The sequence below is a fragment of the Triticum urartu genome, chromosome 7A (genome assembly GCF_056163025.1).
Source record: "Triticum urartu cultivar PI428250 chromosome 7A, HENAU_Tu73, whole genome shotgun sequence".
NCBI classification, from domain to species: Eukaryota; Viridiplantae; Streptophyta; class Magnoliopsida; order Poales; family Poaceae; genus Triticum; species Triticum urartu.
The window spans coordinates 36,927,563-36,945,550 of record NC_141879.1 but is presented as its reverse complement, the minus strand read 5'-3'; the positions used below and the strand labels follow the sequence as shown (position 1 = coordinate 36,945,550).

The 17,988-nt window shown below is 47.0% G+C and overlaps 2 protein-coding genes across 2 annotated transcripts; both read left to right on the top strand.

Moving 5' to 3' along the window:
* On the top strand, positions 1 to 2,035 carry LOC125521856 (7-deoxyloganetin glucosyltransferase). Its single transcript, XM_048686916.2, has 2 exons — positions 1 to 642; positions 869 to 2,035. Exons 1-2 carry the CDS (start codon positions 126 to 128, stop codon positions 1,804 to 1,806), a joined length of 1,455 nt encoding a protein of 484 aa, XP_048542873.2. The 5' UTR covers positions 1 to 125; the 3' UTR covers positions 1,807 to 2,035.
* Positions 2,036 to 14,715: 12,680 nt separating this feature from the next.
* LOC147957414 (uncharacterized) lies at positions 14,716 to 17,630 on the top strand. Its single transcript, XM_087535430.1, has one exon. It carries the CDS (start codon positions 15,254 to 15,256, stop codon positions 17,366 to 17,368), a length of 2,115 nt encoding a protein of 704 aa, XP_087391556.1. The 5' UTR covers positions 14,716 to 15,253; the 3' UTR covers positions 17,369 to 17,630.
* Positions 17,631 to 17,988: the final 358 nt, after the last annotated feature.

The window sequence follows — 17,988 nt, the reverse complement described above, 5'->3', positions numbered from 1 at the left end:
ACGCCAGGAGCTCATGGCCGTAGCTCACCGCACACGGCTACACGCACAACACAACGTTGCGGCTTGTGGAAGCGAGAGAGCTAACCGAAGCAACAAGGTGAGCCAGGCTCGCTAGGAAGGAAGCCATGGCGACGGGTGAGAGGCCGCACGCCGTGATGATTCCGTACCCGGCGCAGGGCCACATCACGCCGATGATGAAGCTGGCCAAGCTGCTCCACGCCAGGGGCTTCCACGTCACCTTCGTCAACAACGAGTTCAACCACCGCCGCCTGCTGCGCTCCCAGTCCGCCGACGCGCTACGTGGCCTGCCCGCGTTCCAGTTCGCCGCCATCGCCGACGGCCTTCCGCCGTCCGACCGTGAGGCCACGCAGGATATCGCTGAGTTGTGCTACTCTACAATGACCACCTGCCTCCCCAGGTTCAAGGAGCTCATCGTCAAGCTCAACGAGGAGGTCGAGACCTCCGGCGGCGCACTGCCGCCTGTCACCTGCGTGGTGGCCGATAGCACCATGAGCTTCGCTCTTGCCGCCGCGCGGGAACTCGGCCTCCGCTGCGCCACACTCTGGACCGCCAGCGCCTGTGGTTTCATGAGCTACTGCCACTATAAGGATCTACTCGATCGTGGGCTCTTCCCTCTCAAAGGTAGATATGCATGTCTCTTTCTGTACATACACAAGAAAACCAGCTTTCTTCAACTGCACGTCGAAACTAAAATGGAGGTGTAAACGTCTCCGCGTGCATTTTTTGGGCATGCATGAAAATTGAACCGCGCCTTCTAAACCGTGACGGAGGGAGTAACATTTTTTCGACAAAGGGTGAATTTTATTGATTCTGACAACATACTGTAATTTATGTGTTGTTGGTGCAGAAGAGGCACAGTTGAGCAACGGATACTTGGACACGATCATAGACTGGATACCGTCGATGCCTAAAGACCTGCGGCTGCGTGACCTCCCTAGCTTCGTGCGCACCACGGACCCCGATGACATCATGTTCAACTTCTTCGTCCACGAGACGGCCGCCATGTCGCAGGCGTCGGGGGTGGTGATCAACACCTGGGACGAGCTCGACGCGCCCCTGCTCGATGCCATGTCCAAGCTCCTGCCGCCCGTCTACACGGTGGGGCCACTCCATCTCACGGTCCGCAACAATGTCTCGAAGGAGAGCCCCCTCGCCGACATCGGGTCCAACTTGTGGAAGGAGCAGGACGCGCCCCTTCGGTGGCTCGACGGCCAACCGCCGCACTCCGTGTTGTATGTAAATTTTGGGAGCATTACGGTGATGTCCAAGGAGCATTTGTTGGAGTTCGCATGGGGGTTAGCCAACACCGGCTACGCCTTCCTGTGGAACGTTCGGCCTGACCTCGTCAAGGGCGACGACGAGGCCGCACTACCGCCAGAGTTTTTCGCGGCGACCGAGGGGCGGAGCATGCTCTCGACATGGTGCCCGCAGGAGAAGGTGCTGGAGCACGAGGCCGTAGGGCTCTTCCTCACGCACTCTGGGTGGAACTCGTCGCTGGAGGGCATATGCGGCGGCGTTCCGATGGTGTGTTGGCCCTTCTTTGCGGAGCAGCAGACCAACTGCCGCTACAAGTGCACGGAGTGGGGCATCGGGATGGAGATTGGGGAAGACGTGAGGAGGACCGAGGTGGGGGCCATGATACGGGAGGCCATGGCGGGGGCGAAGGGGCGAGAGATGCGACGGCGTGTGCAAGAGCTCCGGGATAGCGCCCTGGCCTCCGCACGGTGTGACGGAAGGTCCATGCGCAATGTTGATAGGCTCATCCATGAGGTGCTGCTGGCTTGAAACAAGAAAGTTAAGCTGGTAAATAAAAGGTTTGGACTGTCTGAAGCGTTTATTAGGATGAAATCAATCCCTTCTCCATTTCAAAGTTTCAGTCATATTTTGAGCGGTTAGTTGAATATGTTACCAACATGATGGCAAAATAAAAATTAATGATCAAAAGAAATGAGGAGCTCCTTCCACGCATGATGAGTTGTATATTTGGAATAATAAAGTTTCATTTGACGCCCTATGGACCTGAAAGCAGGAAGTAGCATTATTCACATCTGCATCACACTTCTCAGAAGTTGGCCCCTATGGACCAATAACATCATAGCACTATGCCATCTACTTTTGGGCCTGAATATGTGTGCTTTAATTTGAGTGAGGATTTGGCGCCCGCGGGCTGTTGTGCCCCCATTCAATAACGTATGACCTACACCCCATGATGGCTAGTATTAGCGGTGTTTTTTGGGTTGGCATAGATCGAGATTAGGATTTGTCACTTCGAGTATCGGAGAGATATCTCTGGGCCCTCTCGGTAAAGCACATCATGATAAGCCTTGCAAGTAATGTGACTAATGAGTTAGTTACGGGATGATGCATTATGGAACGAGTAAAGAAACTTGCTGGTAACGAGATTGAACTAGGTGTGAAGATACCGATGATCGAATCTCGGGCAAGTAACATACCGATAACAAAGGGAATGACGTATGTTGTCATTATGGTTTGACCGATAAAGATCTTTGTAGAATATGTAGGAACCAATATGAGCATTCAGGTTCCGTTGTTGGTTATTGACTAGAGATGTGTCTCGGTCATGTCTACATAGTTCTCGATCCCGTAGGGTCCGCACGCGTAACGTTCGATGACGCTTTGTATTATGAGTTATGTGTTTTTGGTGGCCGAAGATTGTTCGGGGTTTCGAATGAGATCACGGACATGATGAAGAGTCTCAAAATGGTCGAGAGGTAAAAATTGATATATTGGACGATAGTATTCGGACACCGGAAGTGTTTCGAAAAGTATCAGGTACATATCGGACTACCGGAGGGTTACCAGAACCCCATGGGAAAGATATGGGCTATATGGGCCATAGAGGGGAGGCAAGGCAGCCCACAAGGGGGTGCCCCCCCCCCCCCAATGGGGAGTCCGAATTCAACAAGGGGAGGGGGCGCGGCCCCCTTTCCTTCTGCTCCTCCCTCTCCTTCCCCCTTTTCCCTTCCGTTAAAAGGAAAGGGGGCCGAATTGGACTAGGGGTCCAAGTGAGACTCCTCCCACTGGGCAGAGGGCATCTCTAAGCACATCAATTGTTCTTAGCCGTGTGCGGTGCCCCCTCCACCATTTACTCCTGTAGTTATATTGTCGTCGTGCTTAGGCAAAAACCTGCACGGAGCACTTCACCATCACCGTCACCACGTCGTCATGCTGAAGAAACTCTCCATCGACACTTTGCTGGATCAAGAGTTCGAGGAACGTCATCAAGCTGAACATGTGCAGAACTCGAAGGTGTCGTACGCTCGGTACTTGATCGGTTGAATCGAGAAGACGTTCGACTACATCAACCGCGTTAAACTAACGCTTTCGCTTTCGGTCTACAAGGGTACGTGGACACACTCTCCCCCTCTCGTTGCTATGCATCTCCTAGATATATCTTGCGTGGTCGTAGGAATTTTTTTGAAATTGCATGCTACGTTCCCCAACAGTTTCCGCCAACTACAAGGCGCATGTGATGACTTCGTCAATCTCAAGATGCTGTGTCGGCTCAATATTTTGAAGGTGCTCATAAAAGTTGGGTATGCATGCATATGTTCATAGAAGTGAATGTATGTGCATTTGTGAGTGTCTCTAATTGTACTGTATTAAAAAAAAAAAGCAAAAGTGTGTGCCTCGAGAACTTTAAGCGCGGGTGGAGCCCAATGGATCACAATCAACCTTGTGTTGCACATTCATGAGGATATTTTGCTAAAAAAACATGCAGGATAGATTAAAAAACAAACATGCACGAGGATAGGTGCACCAACTCTAGGAGCGATGTGTTGCTATTAGCGAGATAGAAGCTGAGCTCGCCTACAAATAGCCGGTAGTGCGCCGGCCCAGAAGCCATGTGGTTTCATTATCCTGATGCCAACCATGCATTTTACTTTTGTTTATATTTAAAAAATATTAAATATATGTATTATTAAAAATATTTATTTATTTTTAAGGTGTTCATCACACATTTAGAAATGGTCATGTAGTGTGATAAAGTGTTCCGCAATGTATAGAAAATGTTTGTATCATTATAAAAATGTATGTGACATTTTCAAATTGTTCATTCAGTGTAAAAAAAGTGTTGCTCAACTTTTAGAAAAATGTTGTTCCATTAGAAAAATATATCTGACATTTAAATGTTCATGCATTGAAAAAAAATTGTAGTATGTGATTTGTTTTAAACTACTATACAACATAAAAAGTGTTTCGGTAATTAAAAAAATCATCCCAATTAAAATGTAGGTTACATTTAAAATATGTTCAAACATTTCAAAAATACGTTTGCAACATTTTTGACAAGGTCATACAATTTAAACAATGTTTACATATTTTTCAAAATGATTCGTACCATTTAAAAAATGTTTCAGCATGTATTTGATTTTTATTAACACATAGTACAAGAATGTTCAAAATATGTGTTTGAAAAATTGTTAATCTAGTATTTAAAAATATTAAATAGTATGTAAAACTATTTTAGATGTATACAAAAATGTACATGTGTATGAAAAATAGAAATAGAAAGTATGAAATAGTCATGTATTTAAAAAAGTTGAGTGTGTACAAAAACATTTGTAATATGTAAGAAAAATGTACAATATGTATGAAAATTTTAGAATGTGTTGAAAAATTAAAAAGAAAAATAAAAAACCCAAAGAAAATTGATGAAAACGAAATAATAAGATTTAAGAAAAAATTAAAAGAAATAGGAAAAATTAAAAACCTAAGAAAACCAGAGAACCTGACGAAAAGCAGGAAAAAAACGATTAAAAGGGAGAGAAAAAACTCGGGTACCTACGATATTGGGCGGACCATGTTGTACCGCGCTGTAGGCTATATCTATTACGACTTTCGCAACTAGCAAGAAATAGAGCCATGTTCCCGTCTTGTTCCCCAGATACCTCACAACGACGATGGGTCGCCGGAACCCCGCCCTCCAACTCCAATCTGCGAGTCTCTCCTCTCGCCGATCTGTCACTGTCGTGTGCCGCCACGGAGTGTCCGGGGAGTGAATATTCTGTCCGATGACACCGGCCGTTGGCGCGGGAGACGGGGGAGGAGGCCGCCGGCGACCGGAGAGGAGGACGAAGGCCGCGCGCAGTACCGTCCTGGATTTCTGGGCCGGCGAAGTACGTGCGGTGGAGCGCTGGGAGTCACTTTGTGCGTTCGGTTTATTCGGTTTACATGGTTCGGTTTATATGGCTTTTGGGTTTGTATAGTGTTAATACTTCGGTAAATACGGTATGAAATTAAAATATGGTTCGGTTTCGGTATATACCAAATTATTTCGATATGGTTTCGTTATATACCATAATAACCAAAATTGACACGAATTTAAAAATGACATAATAATAATTTGCAAATTTATGACTCAAAACACATACTGTTTTACACAAATAGTATATAACTATATATATAAGTATATATGCATGCATTTGATTCATCTGTTGATGGTTATGGACATGCTTAGCATTTTAAAAAGAGAAAAATGACTATGTTATAAGAAAAAAAATGATGTGCTTGGTAGTGAATTTGACTCATGTACAAGAAAAAATGACAACATGTATGGTTGTTCATCACAAGAAATATAAAATTATTTTTTATTTCGGTTTATTCAGTTAACCGTTCGGTTTTTCGGTATATACCATAAAAACCAAAGTTCAAATCGGTATGAAAAGTTCATACCATACCGAAATCAGAAACCATAAATTTGATTTGGTTCGGTTTATTTTCGGTATGGTTTTTCGGTTCGGTTTTCAAATGCACAAAGTGAGCTGGGAGGCGCCGGCGAAGACTGACTGTGGTATGCGCGGTAATGCCAGTACTGCAACTGCAACTGAGACATATTTAGTCCCCACGTACATCGCCAGTTTAGTAAGATTTCCGCCGTTCTATAAACGTCTGTCTCAGCATGGATATCCCAAGTAGAGCACTAGTAGAAGTTAGGAGTAGCGTATGACGAAGGCCAGAAAGAGCCATTGCCCATGGCTTTCTTTGCTGATAGCCTATCTTTTTTTGTCGATAACAGATATCCTAAAGGTTCCCCGTAGACTATATACCACAGCAACTACAAAGGCCTCCACATTGATCTTGGATGGCATGGAAAAGACTATAACATGGTACAAAGGCCTCCACTAAGTTATATCTGTTGATTGAGATGATTATAACTGCAATTAAAAGAGAAAAGAAAGGAATAAATTAGTTCTAGTTAAAGGGGTGTTCCTCGTTCCAAAATCTTCCCTTTTATTTTTGAGATAAAATAAAAGTTATCTAGATTAAAAAAATCCCCTTTTTTGAGTTTCTTACAGAAATTCTTCTAGTGGCCTCCAAAAAACTATTGAGTTGCAAGTACAGCAGACGCAAATTAAGGTGTTTTTTATTGACATTCATAATTCTATTGACAGCAGTCGGGACCGGGCTTCTGGAAGCCGGCGGCGTCAGCGGAGCCAACTCTTCTTCGTCATCCTCATTGTCCTCGTCGGCGAGGGAGGCCCACGACACAAGCCGCCCCGAGTTAAAAGCAGCGGACGTCATCATTGAAGAACTGAGCGCATGCCGATGAGTCTGCGAGGCGAGCTCCGGATGAAGCCGGGTCGCTGCAGGCGACAAGTCGGAGTGGGGCTCTGCCTGGGCCGGGGACGAGCCGGAGTGGGTCGCTGCCGGTGTCGTCGGTGGTAGGCTGTAGGCAGCGGCAGCAAGTGGAGCCGGAGCGAAGGGCGCGGTCGAAGTCGTGGACGTCATCGCCTCCTTGGTGAGGGGCGCGCGGGACACCCTCCTCCCATGGATGGCTGGGTCGGAGCGGCGGGAGGCGAGGGCGGCCGCGGCGAGGGCGGCGGCAGGTGCTGAAGCAGTGGGAGGCCGGGAGCCGGCGCACAGCACGGCAGGGCAGGAGAGGCTGCCGCCGTCGCGGCCGACATGGATGCGGGCCGAGGTCGAGGATCAGCAACCATGGCGTCGCTCCGCGAAGAGAAGCACACGAGCGGAGAGAGGACATGGAGAGGATCCCGGATCTGGACAGAGCAGGTGCAGGGGAGGCTGGAGGTAGGAGATCAGGGCGGCGGCGCCGCCGTCGCGGGCGTGTTCGCAAGAGCGAGGTCGCTCGGGTTGGGCTCCACCATCCCTCCGAAACAGTACCATGCGTTGGGCATGAGGAGGAGACGGGTGCTGGATGGCAAGAGGTACTGCCTCGGCGCGGTCGGCACTGTCAGGCGTCACCAACACCGGCATTTGCTCCTCGTCCCATCCCTGCCTGGCTCCATGGTCGATGTTGTCGATGCCTTGCCCCTGGACACCGTGCGGCAGTTTGCAGAGATCCCTTGTGATGTTCCCGCTGCTTGGAGAACGGACATTGGGCACGCGGGTGCCGCAATCCTTGGCGTCCACTCAGCTCTTTGGCTTGCCTTGTCGCGCCACCACAGTCTAGCCTCAGCACCGAGCATTGTCGAGCTCCAGCTTCTTGTGAGGGTCCGATGAAATTCACGCTTCCCTACAAGGCGCTTCATCGAGGGTCCTGGGCGTCGATTGTTTCTGGTGATGTTGGCTCGGCACCCCCAACCGATGTGCTGCTGCAGTCCACTTTAGCAACTCAGGCCAAGCTGCTGATGCGTGTTGGGAGCTTTCTGGAGCGGCGGAGGCGGCCCTGGACAAGCTCTCTCTTGTGTCGGCTGCGTTGCAGTCAACTCCTACGTCGCGTCCTTCTAGTCAGGTTGATGTTGCTAGTCAAGTTGATGTTGTTGGTGGCTCAGTGGAGAACATGGATAAAGAGCTCTATGGTTGTTTCTCCCCTCGAGTTGGGGACAACTTGTCGTCGATGTCTACCGCTGTAAGTGAGGCCATCGCCGTGGTCGTCGCCCCTGTGTTGCAGATTATGCCCGAGCTTCAACAACTATGTGCTAGACCTGCTTCGCCTCAGTCGATGGAGCATGTGGAGGTCGTCTCGCCGGTGACCCCTGTTGAGGGGCAGGATTCGCCTAGGTCATCTGAGCAACTAGAGTCGTCTGAGTCCATCGTGCCAGTGGTATCTATGACTGATAATGTTGAGGCGGTCAGCATGTTGGCGTCTGATCCTTTGGAGTCCAGCCAGCCGCTCGCCATTGCGGAGCGTGAAGGTTCCGATGTTACAGTCACTCACTCGCATGAGACCATTGGGCAGGTTTCTGTGCGTGACAAGGTCAATGATATTCTCTTCCAGATAGAGATTCACAGCTTGCTCAAACGTTTGGAGGCGGCTAGCCCTGGATCTGGCAAGGCGATTGTAGAGGACGCTCTCAGGGGCAAGAGAATGAAGAGTGGCGCCACAAGAAAGGCGTCTGCAGCTGCTTGATGGATGGTCATCAGTCTTTTGGGTTGTCCTTATGGTCTGAGTTGTCAGCGCAGATTTGGTGGTGCCCGTCGTCCTTGGCCATGTTACTCTCGTTGGGTGTTTCTTTGCTATGTACCAATGTGGGGGTTGGTGGTCGTTATGTGTTGGGTATGGTTGTCGGGTTGATCGCGCGTTTACCGGGTTGCATGCCCCGTGAATAGTCCACATGTAGTTGGTTTGTATCGGTTTTCGCCCGATTTTTCGTTGATTAACTGGGCAACTCTCTTCTGCTTAATTAATCGATGAGGCAAATCTTTTGCCTCCATTTCGAAAAAAATAATTCTATTAAGTCACATAGAGCCTTTCCCGTATGTTGAACTGCTTGGTACGATATCTGCAGAGCTATATTTATGTACCAACTACCAAGTACAGCTATAAAATATACTGCGACACGATTATCTTTCTTTGTTCTGCTAACAAAGTTTTATTTTGCTAGCAACACTAGAGTTGTCTTCTATGTCAATTATGGAGTAGCAAGTTTTTATCTATTTTCACTTTTGTGTAGCGTGTTGACATCATCTGTAGTTAAACTTGTCCATGATAGTTTTCTCTTGAATGCATAGGGCTTTATTATGCTTCACCTGTTACTCCCTTAGATGTTTTACTTGTTTAGACAGCACAAGAAATCAGGGAATCTGCACCGCTCCTTACTTCAAATCAGGGGCACGAATGACGCAACCGTCTAGGGGAATGTCTAATGCTATTCTCATTTTTCTTTTAGCATCTTTTCTTGCAGTTTTTCCATCACCGTTCTTATGTTATTTTGATTTAGGTGCCTGTATGTAACCGTGTTCAATACAATATTAGCATTTTGCAATAAAATGTGCTTAATCAGAGGCACTTTGTTCTTGAGGTAGGGGGTTGGGGTGGGGGTGCACTGAACTGCCAGCCTGATGATTAGCCTCGAGAACGGAGATCTGAATTCACTTCTCCGTTGAAGCCCGCTTGGCCGCTGCGCTTGATGCCTTTCTTGGTTTCTTGGCTGGGTTTCTCTCGGGGGTAAATTACAAATCACCAACATGCACAAAGAGTACGCTTGGGGCACATTTTGCACAAAGCATGCTAAATGGGCTCCGGGAATGGATGTGTCGAAACGAATGTTATGAAGGCTTTGGTAGATGGAACCTCCGTAAAAAAATGTAAGAACGTTTAGATCACTACTTAAGTAATTTAGATGTTTTTATATTTCTTTACAGAAGAAGTACTTGTTTAAGGAGTATTTGATATTAGTTTGAGACTTCCCACTGGCTAGTCGCCATTATCCATGGTTTACTGCAGTGCCAGAGGTTCTGCTCTAGAATCATCCTGGATAGACTTGCTGGAATCTCATCAGGCAGATTGAACGAATGATACGCAAAGCTTTTGCGTATTCGTGAAAAAAAAATGTTCCTACGTGCCATCTTATATGTTAAGCTACATTTTTATACTGTTTTCCTGATTGCAGAATGGTCATGGATCTTTCTATATATATATATATATATATATATATATATATATATATATATATATATATATATATATATATATATATATATATATTATCATATATATATAGTGTTACTATTCATCACCCAGGGTGCAGAATAAGTTATTCTTCACCCGAGGTAATCTTACGATCATTTCATAATTAAATTACGTTTGGAATTCAAATAGTTACATTCCTATTGATTCACTACATAAAATTTGACATAAGAAAATAAAAATATAGGTCATAAGACAAGAAAATTTGCATTTTATGTGTATTTTAGACTATGTTTTCACGTTTGTAATTTTTCATCATAAAATATTTTACGGCGATTATATATTTTCTTACGGTCTCTTTTTGCGTCGGAAATAAGACAAAACTTACGAAACGTAAAATTACGGTGCATTGATGATAAAATAGAGGGGGAGGGGGGGTGAAGAATAACTATTCCTCACCCAGGATGACGAATAGCGCGACCCTATATATATTTCTTCTATGTGATGTTATTTTTGCAACCCTGGTTACTAGATGTTCATGGGTCTTTCTTCGATATGCGTAATTCCGATAAACTGTTTGGAAAAGCCGTCTAAAATAGTATTGAAACATTGAGTGAGTGGTGGTAGAAAAAACTATACAAAAAATACGTCCTACCACTGGGTGCAGTTACACTCATGTCTCATATACTACCACCGGGTACTATATATAATAGTTTATCATTCTGAGTATGGGGATTGACTATTCTTCACCCTGGGTGAGGAATAGTTATTCTTCACCACCCCCCCTCTATTTTACCATCAATGGACCGTAATTTTATGTTCTGTAAGTTTTGCTTTATTTCTGACGTAAAAAGAGACCGTAAGAAAATATATAATCGTCAAAAAAATATTTTATGTTATGTAAAATTACAAACGTAAAAACATAGTGTAAAATACACATAAACTGCAAATTTTCTTGTCTTATGACCTGTATTTTTATTTTCTTATGCCAAATTTTACGTAGTGAATCAATACAAATGTAACTATTTGAATTCCAAACGTAGTTTAATTATGAAATGATCGTAAGATTATCTCGGGTGAAGAATAACTTATTCTGCACCCTGGGTGATGAATAGTAACACCATTTAAGTATGTTCATATACTATTTTTAAGATAATCCAAAGCGAACTACATGATAAAATTACAATTAACTCCATAGTGTTTAATAAGTATTATTTTTAACTACATATATGTATTTATACATTAAAAACTGGCACGTACCGCATAAAAAAATCATATATACATACTACCAAATTAATTTTAGATACGTGTAATGATACATACTACTCCCTCCGTTTCTTTTTACTATGACTATAAGATTTGTCTGATGTCAAAGTTCAAAAGTTTGACCAAGTTTACAGAAAAAATATTAGCATCCAATTACCAAATCTATATCATTAGATACATTACGAAATTAATTTTCATAATGTATAACTTTGATATTGTAGATATTAACATTTTAATATATAGATAATTGCCCGTGCGTTGCAATGAGAGCATACTTGTTCTAATAGTTGAACACTAAGATCAATCTTGTCTTCTTCTTTTTCTTCTTCTTCACCCACTATCTTCATTTCTCCGCCTCAATCCAAACTCGCCACCTCAGTCAATGATGCATCCGGCTCATAATCCATCCCTCCACCCCTACTCAAACCTACACTTTAATTTTCTAAGGATGACAATGCCTCATATTTGGCTTCTATTATTGAGCATCCAACCAATTCATGTCCCCGTGTTACCACAAGACTATAGGTGCATTATATTTGCCACCACAATAGAGGGAAATAATGTCATGGAAATCGATCAATCATAGTCACATGATAAACCGAGTTCTACTATAGCTTTTGAGCCATTTATTTTTCATTATACATTTCCTGTAATCAAGTAAGAATAATTAAATTGTCCTTCCTTTTTTAGCAGAAATGTATTCGATGTTGTGAGCATCAATGGCGAGGACCTTTGACCCTTATTAGCTAAGATCTACTCCACGGGCGTTTAAGATATTCAAATACAATGTTGTGGCGTTGTCTTCAGCTTCATTTAGTTGTCATATTCTTTGCAGCACACTTTATCCAAAATTATTCTTCAATGGAATTCTATTTCATAATATTATGCAATTTAACAATGAATCTTTTTTACTAAAATTTTGAAAAAAGATTGTTAAAATTATTTTCATGAACCAAATAAATGCATACTCATCTTATTGTACAAGGAAATTTTGAATTAAACATTTCTTACATATTTACAAGTACACTGAAAACTTCCCGCTGATCACAAAGCTGCCGCACCGGCCAAGCTCCTCCACTTTTGGACTCACTGCCGATGATGCAAAGGTCATCCTTCTGTCCATATTTCATAAACAAAATTTGTAGAGGCCATGTTTAGCTTCTTCAAATGCTTGCATTAATTAGAACGAGATTTTTTTAAAGAAATGTGTAAGTCTGGATTTAACCATGCTACATGCACCAAAGAATGAAATTTCTCTGTCTAATACGCATGAATCATACTTACATATGTTTCTCAATTAAAAATACAAAAAAACTTATCTTGTTGCCGGAGGTTAATTCTTGTTTCCTGCCGATTGTCATCCCAGAGGAGTTCCATACAATTGCAGGAAACAAGATGAGATTCTTCACTGAGCACATGCGCTAGTTGTGGTGCAGAGTCATGGCACGTTCCCTGCTGCAGAAAATATAAAGCATATTGATTAATTTCATATTGACCGTGGCGCAATGAACAACACGTTCCGTAGTGTCCTAGTGTTAGGAGGGAGATCTAGAGGAGTCAGGGAGAAGATTTTTACTGCATGCAGGAGCTGCACAATTTCCCTGGTTGTGTCCGCGTGAGGTGCTGGTAAACATCACCGATGGTTAGTTTTCGCCGAGTCACGACCTCAGACTGCCGGCCACGGGTGACCTCTAGGAGGCGTAAGAGGCACGGGCCATTCACAATTTGATCCGAGAGTTTCTGATTCCTCCATGCGAAGGTACCAACCACAAAAAGGAACAAACATAACTCACAATCCAGAGGAAGCACACACCAAACTCAATAGGATCCGACCGAATTCTTCGTAATGACAGTCTAGTGTATGTCTACGTACTTGATGCAGTTGGCAACCTTCTCAAACCGCGGAAGAGCCGTGGCGGTCTGCTCTAGCACCAATGCCGTCCGTCTCCTTGAGGCCTTCCTCTGCACGCCCTTTTACGTACGGCTACTTCTAGGATGTTGTTGATGCGCTTGAGCATGACGTTCCTGAGACGTTGCTCATTGCCTGCCTCCACGGCAGGACCAGCCTGTGTCCATGATAAGATCGCAGCGTGTGGACTGAAATTAGGAGAGAGAGAGGAGGGAGGGCCAAAGATTAGCATACATGAATTTGTTGCATGATTTGCGTTATCAAAAAAGATTGATTAGAGCAACTCCAAAGGGCCGACCCATTTTGTTCGTCTGCGTCCGTTCGGATCGGCGCGGACAAAAATAGCGGCCCAACGCGCCGGCCCAAACCCAAATCACGTTCGCGTCGCGTCCGCGCCAACGCATTTGCGGCCCAAGTTTGCGTCCAAATGCGTCGGCGCGGACGCCGAACGGACGCTTCGCGCGCCTTCTCGCTGTCCGCCGGCGTCCCCACATGACAGCCGTCCAACTACCCGCTGCCCACGCGGTCAGCTTAATTTATGACGACGGGCCCACGCGTCAGCGATGGCGCTCGTCCTTTTTTAAGCCGACCGTGTGGCGGGGCCGTCCTCATCCAAACTCGTCGTCCCCATCTGCCAACCCTTGCTCCCTCGTCGCCGGCAAACCCTAGCCACCGCAAACCACAGCGACGATGGGCCTCTTCTCCGGCGCCAAGGGCAAGTCCCCCGCCGCCCCTTTCCCCTCCGAGTTTCTCCCACCCCCGCCGGCGCCTCGCCGACAGAGGCAGCGTGTCAACGTGCCAGTGCACCAGGCGGAGTGGCACTGGCAGAACCGCCAACCGCTGCCGTATCCCGACGTGACGCTGCCGCATGACTGACATCTGGATCCAGATAGGATCCCAGTGCCGGGGGCGTCGCGGTCGGCTCGTGCTCACATGGAGGAGGCAAGGCGAGTACGAGGAGATGCTTGAGCGCGACCTCGAGGAGGAGGCGCGCGAGGCCACGGCTGCACAGGCGGCTGCACAGCCCCCCGCTCCGGCACTGCCTGCGCCGGCACAACCCGACATGGCGGCGCTCTGAAACACGGCGTTCGCCTGGGCCGGGCCGGTGCCGACGCTCATCGACCTCACGGACCCCGAGGACGACGACGCCTAGGGCAGCGCGCCGCCTCGTATTTTAGGCTGTTTTTATTTTTTTTAAATGCAAATGTGGACGCGTGGACTCTCGCCGGCCTTCGTGGCCGGCTTTAATGTTTAATTAATGTAGTTTCTCTTTTTTTTAAATATGCATGCGTTCATTTTTTTTTGGCGCCGTCTAAATGGATCGCAGGCCAACATTGGACGCAGGTGCCGACCCAAATGCAGAAGCGGGCATCCGTGTCCGTCTGGCCGACTCAAACGGACAAAAAGCGGATGAAATCGAAGTCCGTTTGAGTCGGCCCGTTGGAGTTGCTGTTACCGCGGGTGAATTGATTGTGTTATCGAAGATTGGGTTTGTCTCGGACAGATGAAAATTGTTTTGTATATAGAAAAACAAGAGGGGAGAAAATCGGTGGAAGGGATATTTGCTTGATCAAACTTTACAGAGTTTGAATCCAAACAAGTTTAATATCGAGAGTAAAGAGAAACGGAGGAGTTACCTCCCCCAACAAACCCACTCGTGCGCCCCCTCCCCCAACACCAATCGCCGTCGCATCCACCCACCCACCCACCCCCAATCCGCCTCGCCCCCTGGTGAGGTGCTCCGGTGTCGGCTGGCCAAGACCCGGACCGAGGTGCTCCGCTGCAGGCCGGCCTCCACGGGCTCCTCTGCCACGCTCACGCCGACGGCCACGGTGCTGCAGGACCTACGGGAGCACGGATCTGTCCCCTACCTCCCCTCCCCAGCCGGCGCTCCCCCTCTTCTCCGACGAACCTACGGGTCTGCTGCTCCCGCGCTGGATCCGGTGGTCGATCCAAGCCACCGCACCCAGGTTCATCTCTCTCGGCGGATCTGGCCGTCGGCGAGGAGACCAAGCCCGTCATCGCCTCCTGCGCCGGGCCTCTGATCTTGCCGTCCCCGAGACTAGCGGGAGCAGGGACGTCCTGGGCGACCACGGCGACGAGCGTGTTGCGGGCGAGGTGCGGCGCGACTGCCTCTGCCTACTGCCAATCCCCAAGTGATTTCTCATACAATCCTCTGCAATCTGCATCTTGATTTCTCGCACACTTCAGAGTTCTCCGACATGATGGATACACTTCTAAGCCTTGCTGGCTACGTAGCCGGAATCGTGTACCCTGTACTGCTGTGGCTGCTGGTGTTTGCCATCGTTAGCTTCGTCGTCTCCATACTGCTGCCGTCGGGCATGGACGAGCACCCCTTGTTCACCTGCATTGTCACCATCTTCCTGACAGTGGTGGTGATGACAACTCCTCGAGATACATTTGTAAGCCTTGCTGGCTACCTTCCCGGAATCGTGTACCCTCTGGTGGTGTGGTTGCTGGTGTTTGCCGTCATTAGCATCGCCCTCTCCATACCGTTCCCATCGGCCATGGACGAGCACCCCTTGCTCACCTCCATTGTCACCATCATCCTCACAGTGGTGGTGATCAAAACTCCTCGAGATACATTTGTAAGCCTTGCTGGCTACCTTCCTGGAATCGTGTACTCTCTAGTGGTGTGGTTGCTTGTGTTTGCTGCCATTAGCTTCGTCATCTCCATTCCGCTGCCGTTGGCCATGGACGAGTACCCCTTGCTCACCTCCATTGTCACCATCATCCTCACAGTGGTGGTGATGAAAACTCCTCGAAATACACTTGTAAGCCTTGCTGGCAGCCTTGCTGGCTACCTTCCCGGAATCGTGTACACTCTAGTTGTGTGGTTGCTGGTGTTTGCTGCCATTAGCTTCGTCATCTCCATACCGTTGCCATCGGCCATGGACGAGCACCCCTTCCTCACCTTCACTGTCACCATCATCCTCACAGTGGTGGTGATGAAAGCTCCTCGAAATACACTTGTAAGCCTTGCTGGCTACATTCCGGGAATCGTGTATACTCTACTAGTGTGGCTGCTAGTGTTTGCTGCCATTAGCTTCGTCATGAACTTACTGCTGCTGTCGGCCATGGACGAGCACCCCTGGCTCCCCCCCATTGTCACCATCTTCCTCACAGTGGTGGTGATGACAACTCCTCGAAATACACTTGTAAGCCTTGCTGGCTACCTTCCTGGAATCGTGTACACTCTACTGGTGTGGCTGCTGGTGTTTGCCGCCATTAGCTTCGGCATGTCCTTACTCCTGTGGTCGGGCATGGACGAGCACCCCTGGCTCCCCCCCACTGTCACCATCTTCCTCACAGTGGTGGTGATGACAACTCCTCGAAATACACTTGTAAGCCTTGCTGGCTACCTTCCTGGAATCGTGTACACTCTACTGGTGTGGCTGCTGGTGTTTGCCGCCATTACCGTCGCCATTAACATCGTGTACCCTCTCTTACCGCTGCCGTCGGTCATAGACAAGTACCCCTTACTCATGTTCACTGTGACCATCTTCCTGACAGTAGCGCTGATGAGAACGCCATGGGATACAATTCTTGGCCTTGCTGGCTACCTTCTTGAGACCGCGTACTTGCTGCTGCTGTGGCTTCTTGTTTTTCTGGCTATTAGCGCAGTTGTTAGTATACTTGTGCCTTCAGCCATCAAGGAGTACCCTGACTTATCCATCCAGGTCACCATCGGCCTCACGGTGGTGCTGAGAATCCCAGCTTTAGGGGGCACAATCCTCGACATCGTGTGCCTGCTGCTGGTGTGGTTTCTGTTGTTCTACTCCATTAGTGCAGTGGTCGGCGGAATACTTGTGCCGTCTGCCGCCAAGAAGTGCCCCATGTTCACCTTTGTGTTCGTGGTTGGCCTCACGCTGCTGATGATGAGAGTGCTGTGGGGATGGGGCACAACCGTCCAGCTGCCTGCACGGGTCTCTCTAGCTCCCACGACCTTGCCTTTGGACGAGTTAGTTTTGGATGATTCTGTCAGGTTCGCAGAGTCTTGTCAGATGGATCTCATCTTCAGAGACACTGAAGAAATGAAGGTGGAACACAAGAGGGATATGGAGAAGATCATCCCAGGATCCAACCTGCAGGATCTTAAGCATGATGTGCTATACCAAGGAGCAATTCCGAGATTGGTCATCTACACGGTTACGATCCTGATTATTACCATGGCCTGCATGATCAAATTCTTTACTGAAAATGCATATCATGAGTTGATCAATAGATGTGTTCTCAAGGGAAATGCTTTGGCTAAGGATGCGCTGGGAAGTTTTCGTCGGCACATCCTTCGTTATGCCTTGAGGATTTCTAAATAGTACTTGTATTCGTGTTGGACCATCCGAGCTTTTCCGGGAGTGCTTGTTAATGTGTATCGTATATATGCTTGTACGCACAGATATAGTTCGTTAGGATCGCCAAGTTACTGACTAGTTAGGATACGATCTGAAGATTGTATGCAGTTGTAACCAACCCTGTAAAACCATGATATTGTTCAGTATATATTCCCTAAAAAAATGATATTGTTCAGTATATAAATAGAGGCGTAGCCAGCAATTTAGCTGTGCGCATTGATCATTCTTTCTGTTCTTATATCCACTTCAGGAGTGGTTTTCAAACTGAAAAGCTCTTGGGAAATCTGATGTGGTTGATTGTGAAAGAGCCCAAATAGTCAGTGCAGCACTGCACCTTGTACCATTTTAACTTGTATATGTTGATTGAATTGAAACGATTACAACTGAATATGGCCTGAATCTTTGAATATACTGTAGTCGCCAATGTTTAGAAGTTGGAGCAGCTAGATCATGATTGTTATGTGTCTTAGTGCGTTATTTGCCCGCACCCTTGGCCTGTCAACCTATTAAAATTATGTTATGCATTTGTAATGATGTTCACTGGATTAACTGTGCTGTTACAGCAGTCTTCATTCTGCTGCTGA

Excerpts from the sequence above, each read along its gene's own strand:
- LOC125521856 (XM_048686916.2), top strand. The coding sequence starts at position 126 with ATGGCGACGGGTGAGAGGCCGCACGCCGTGATGATTCCGTACCCGGCG. Across the intron at positions 643-868 it reads TGGGCTCTTCCCTCTCAAAG|AAGAGGCACAGTTGAGCAAC; the intron begins GTAGATATGCAT and ends TTGTTGGTGCAG.
- LOC147957414 (XM_087535430.1), top strand. The coding sequence starts at position 15,254 with ATGATGGATACACTTCTAAGCCTTGCTGGCTACGTAGCCGGAATCGTG.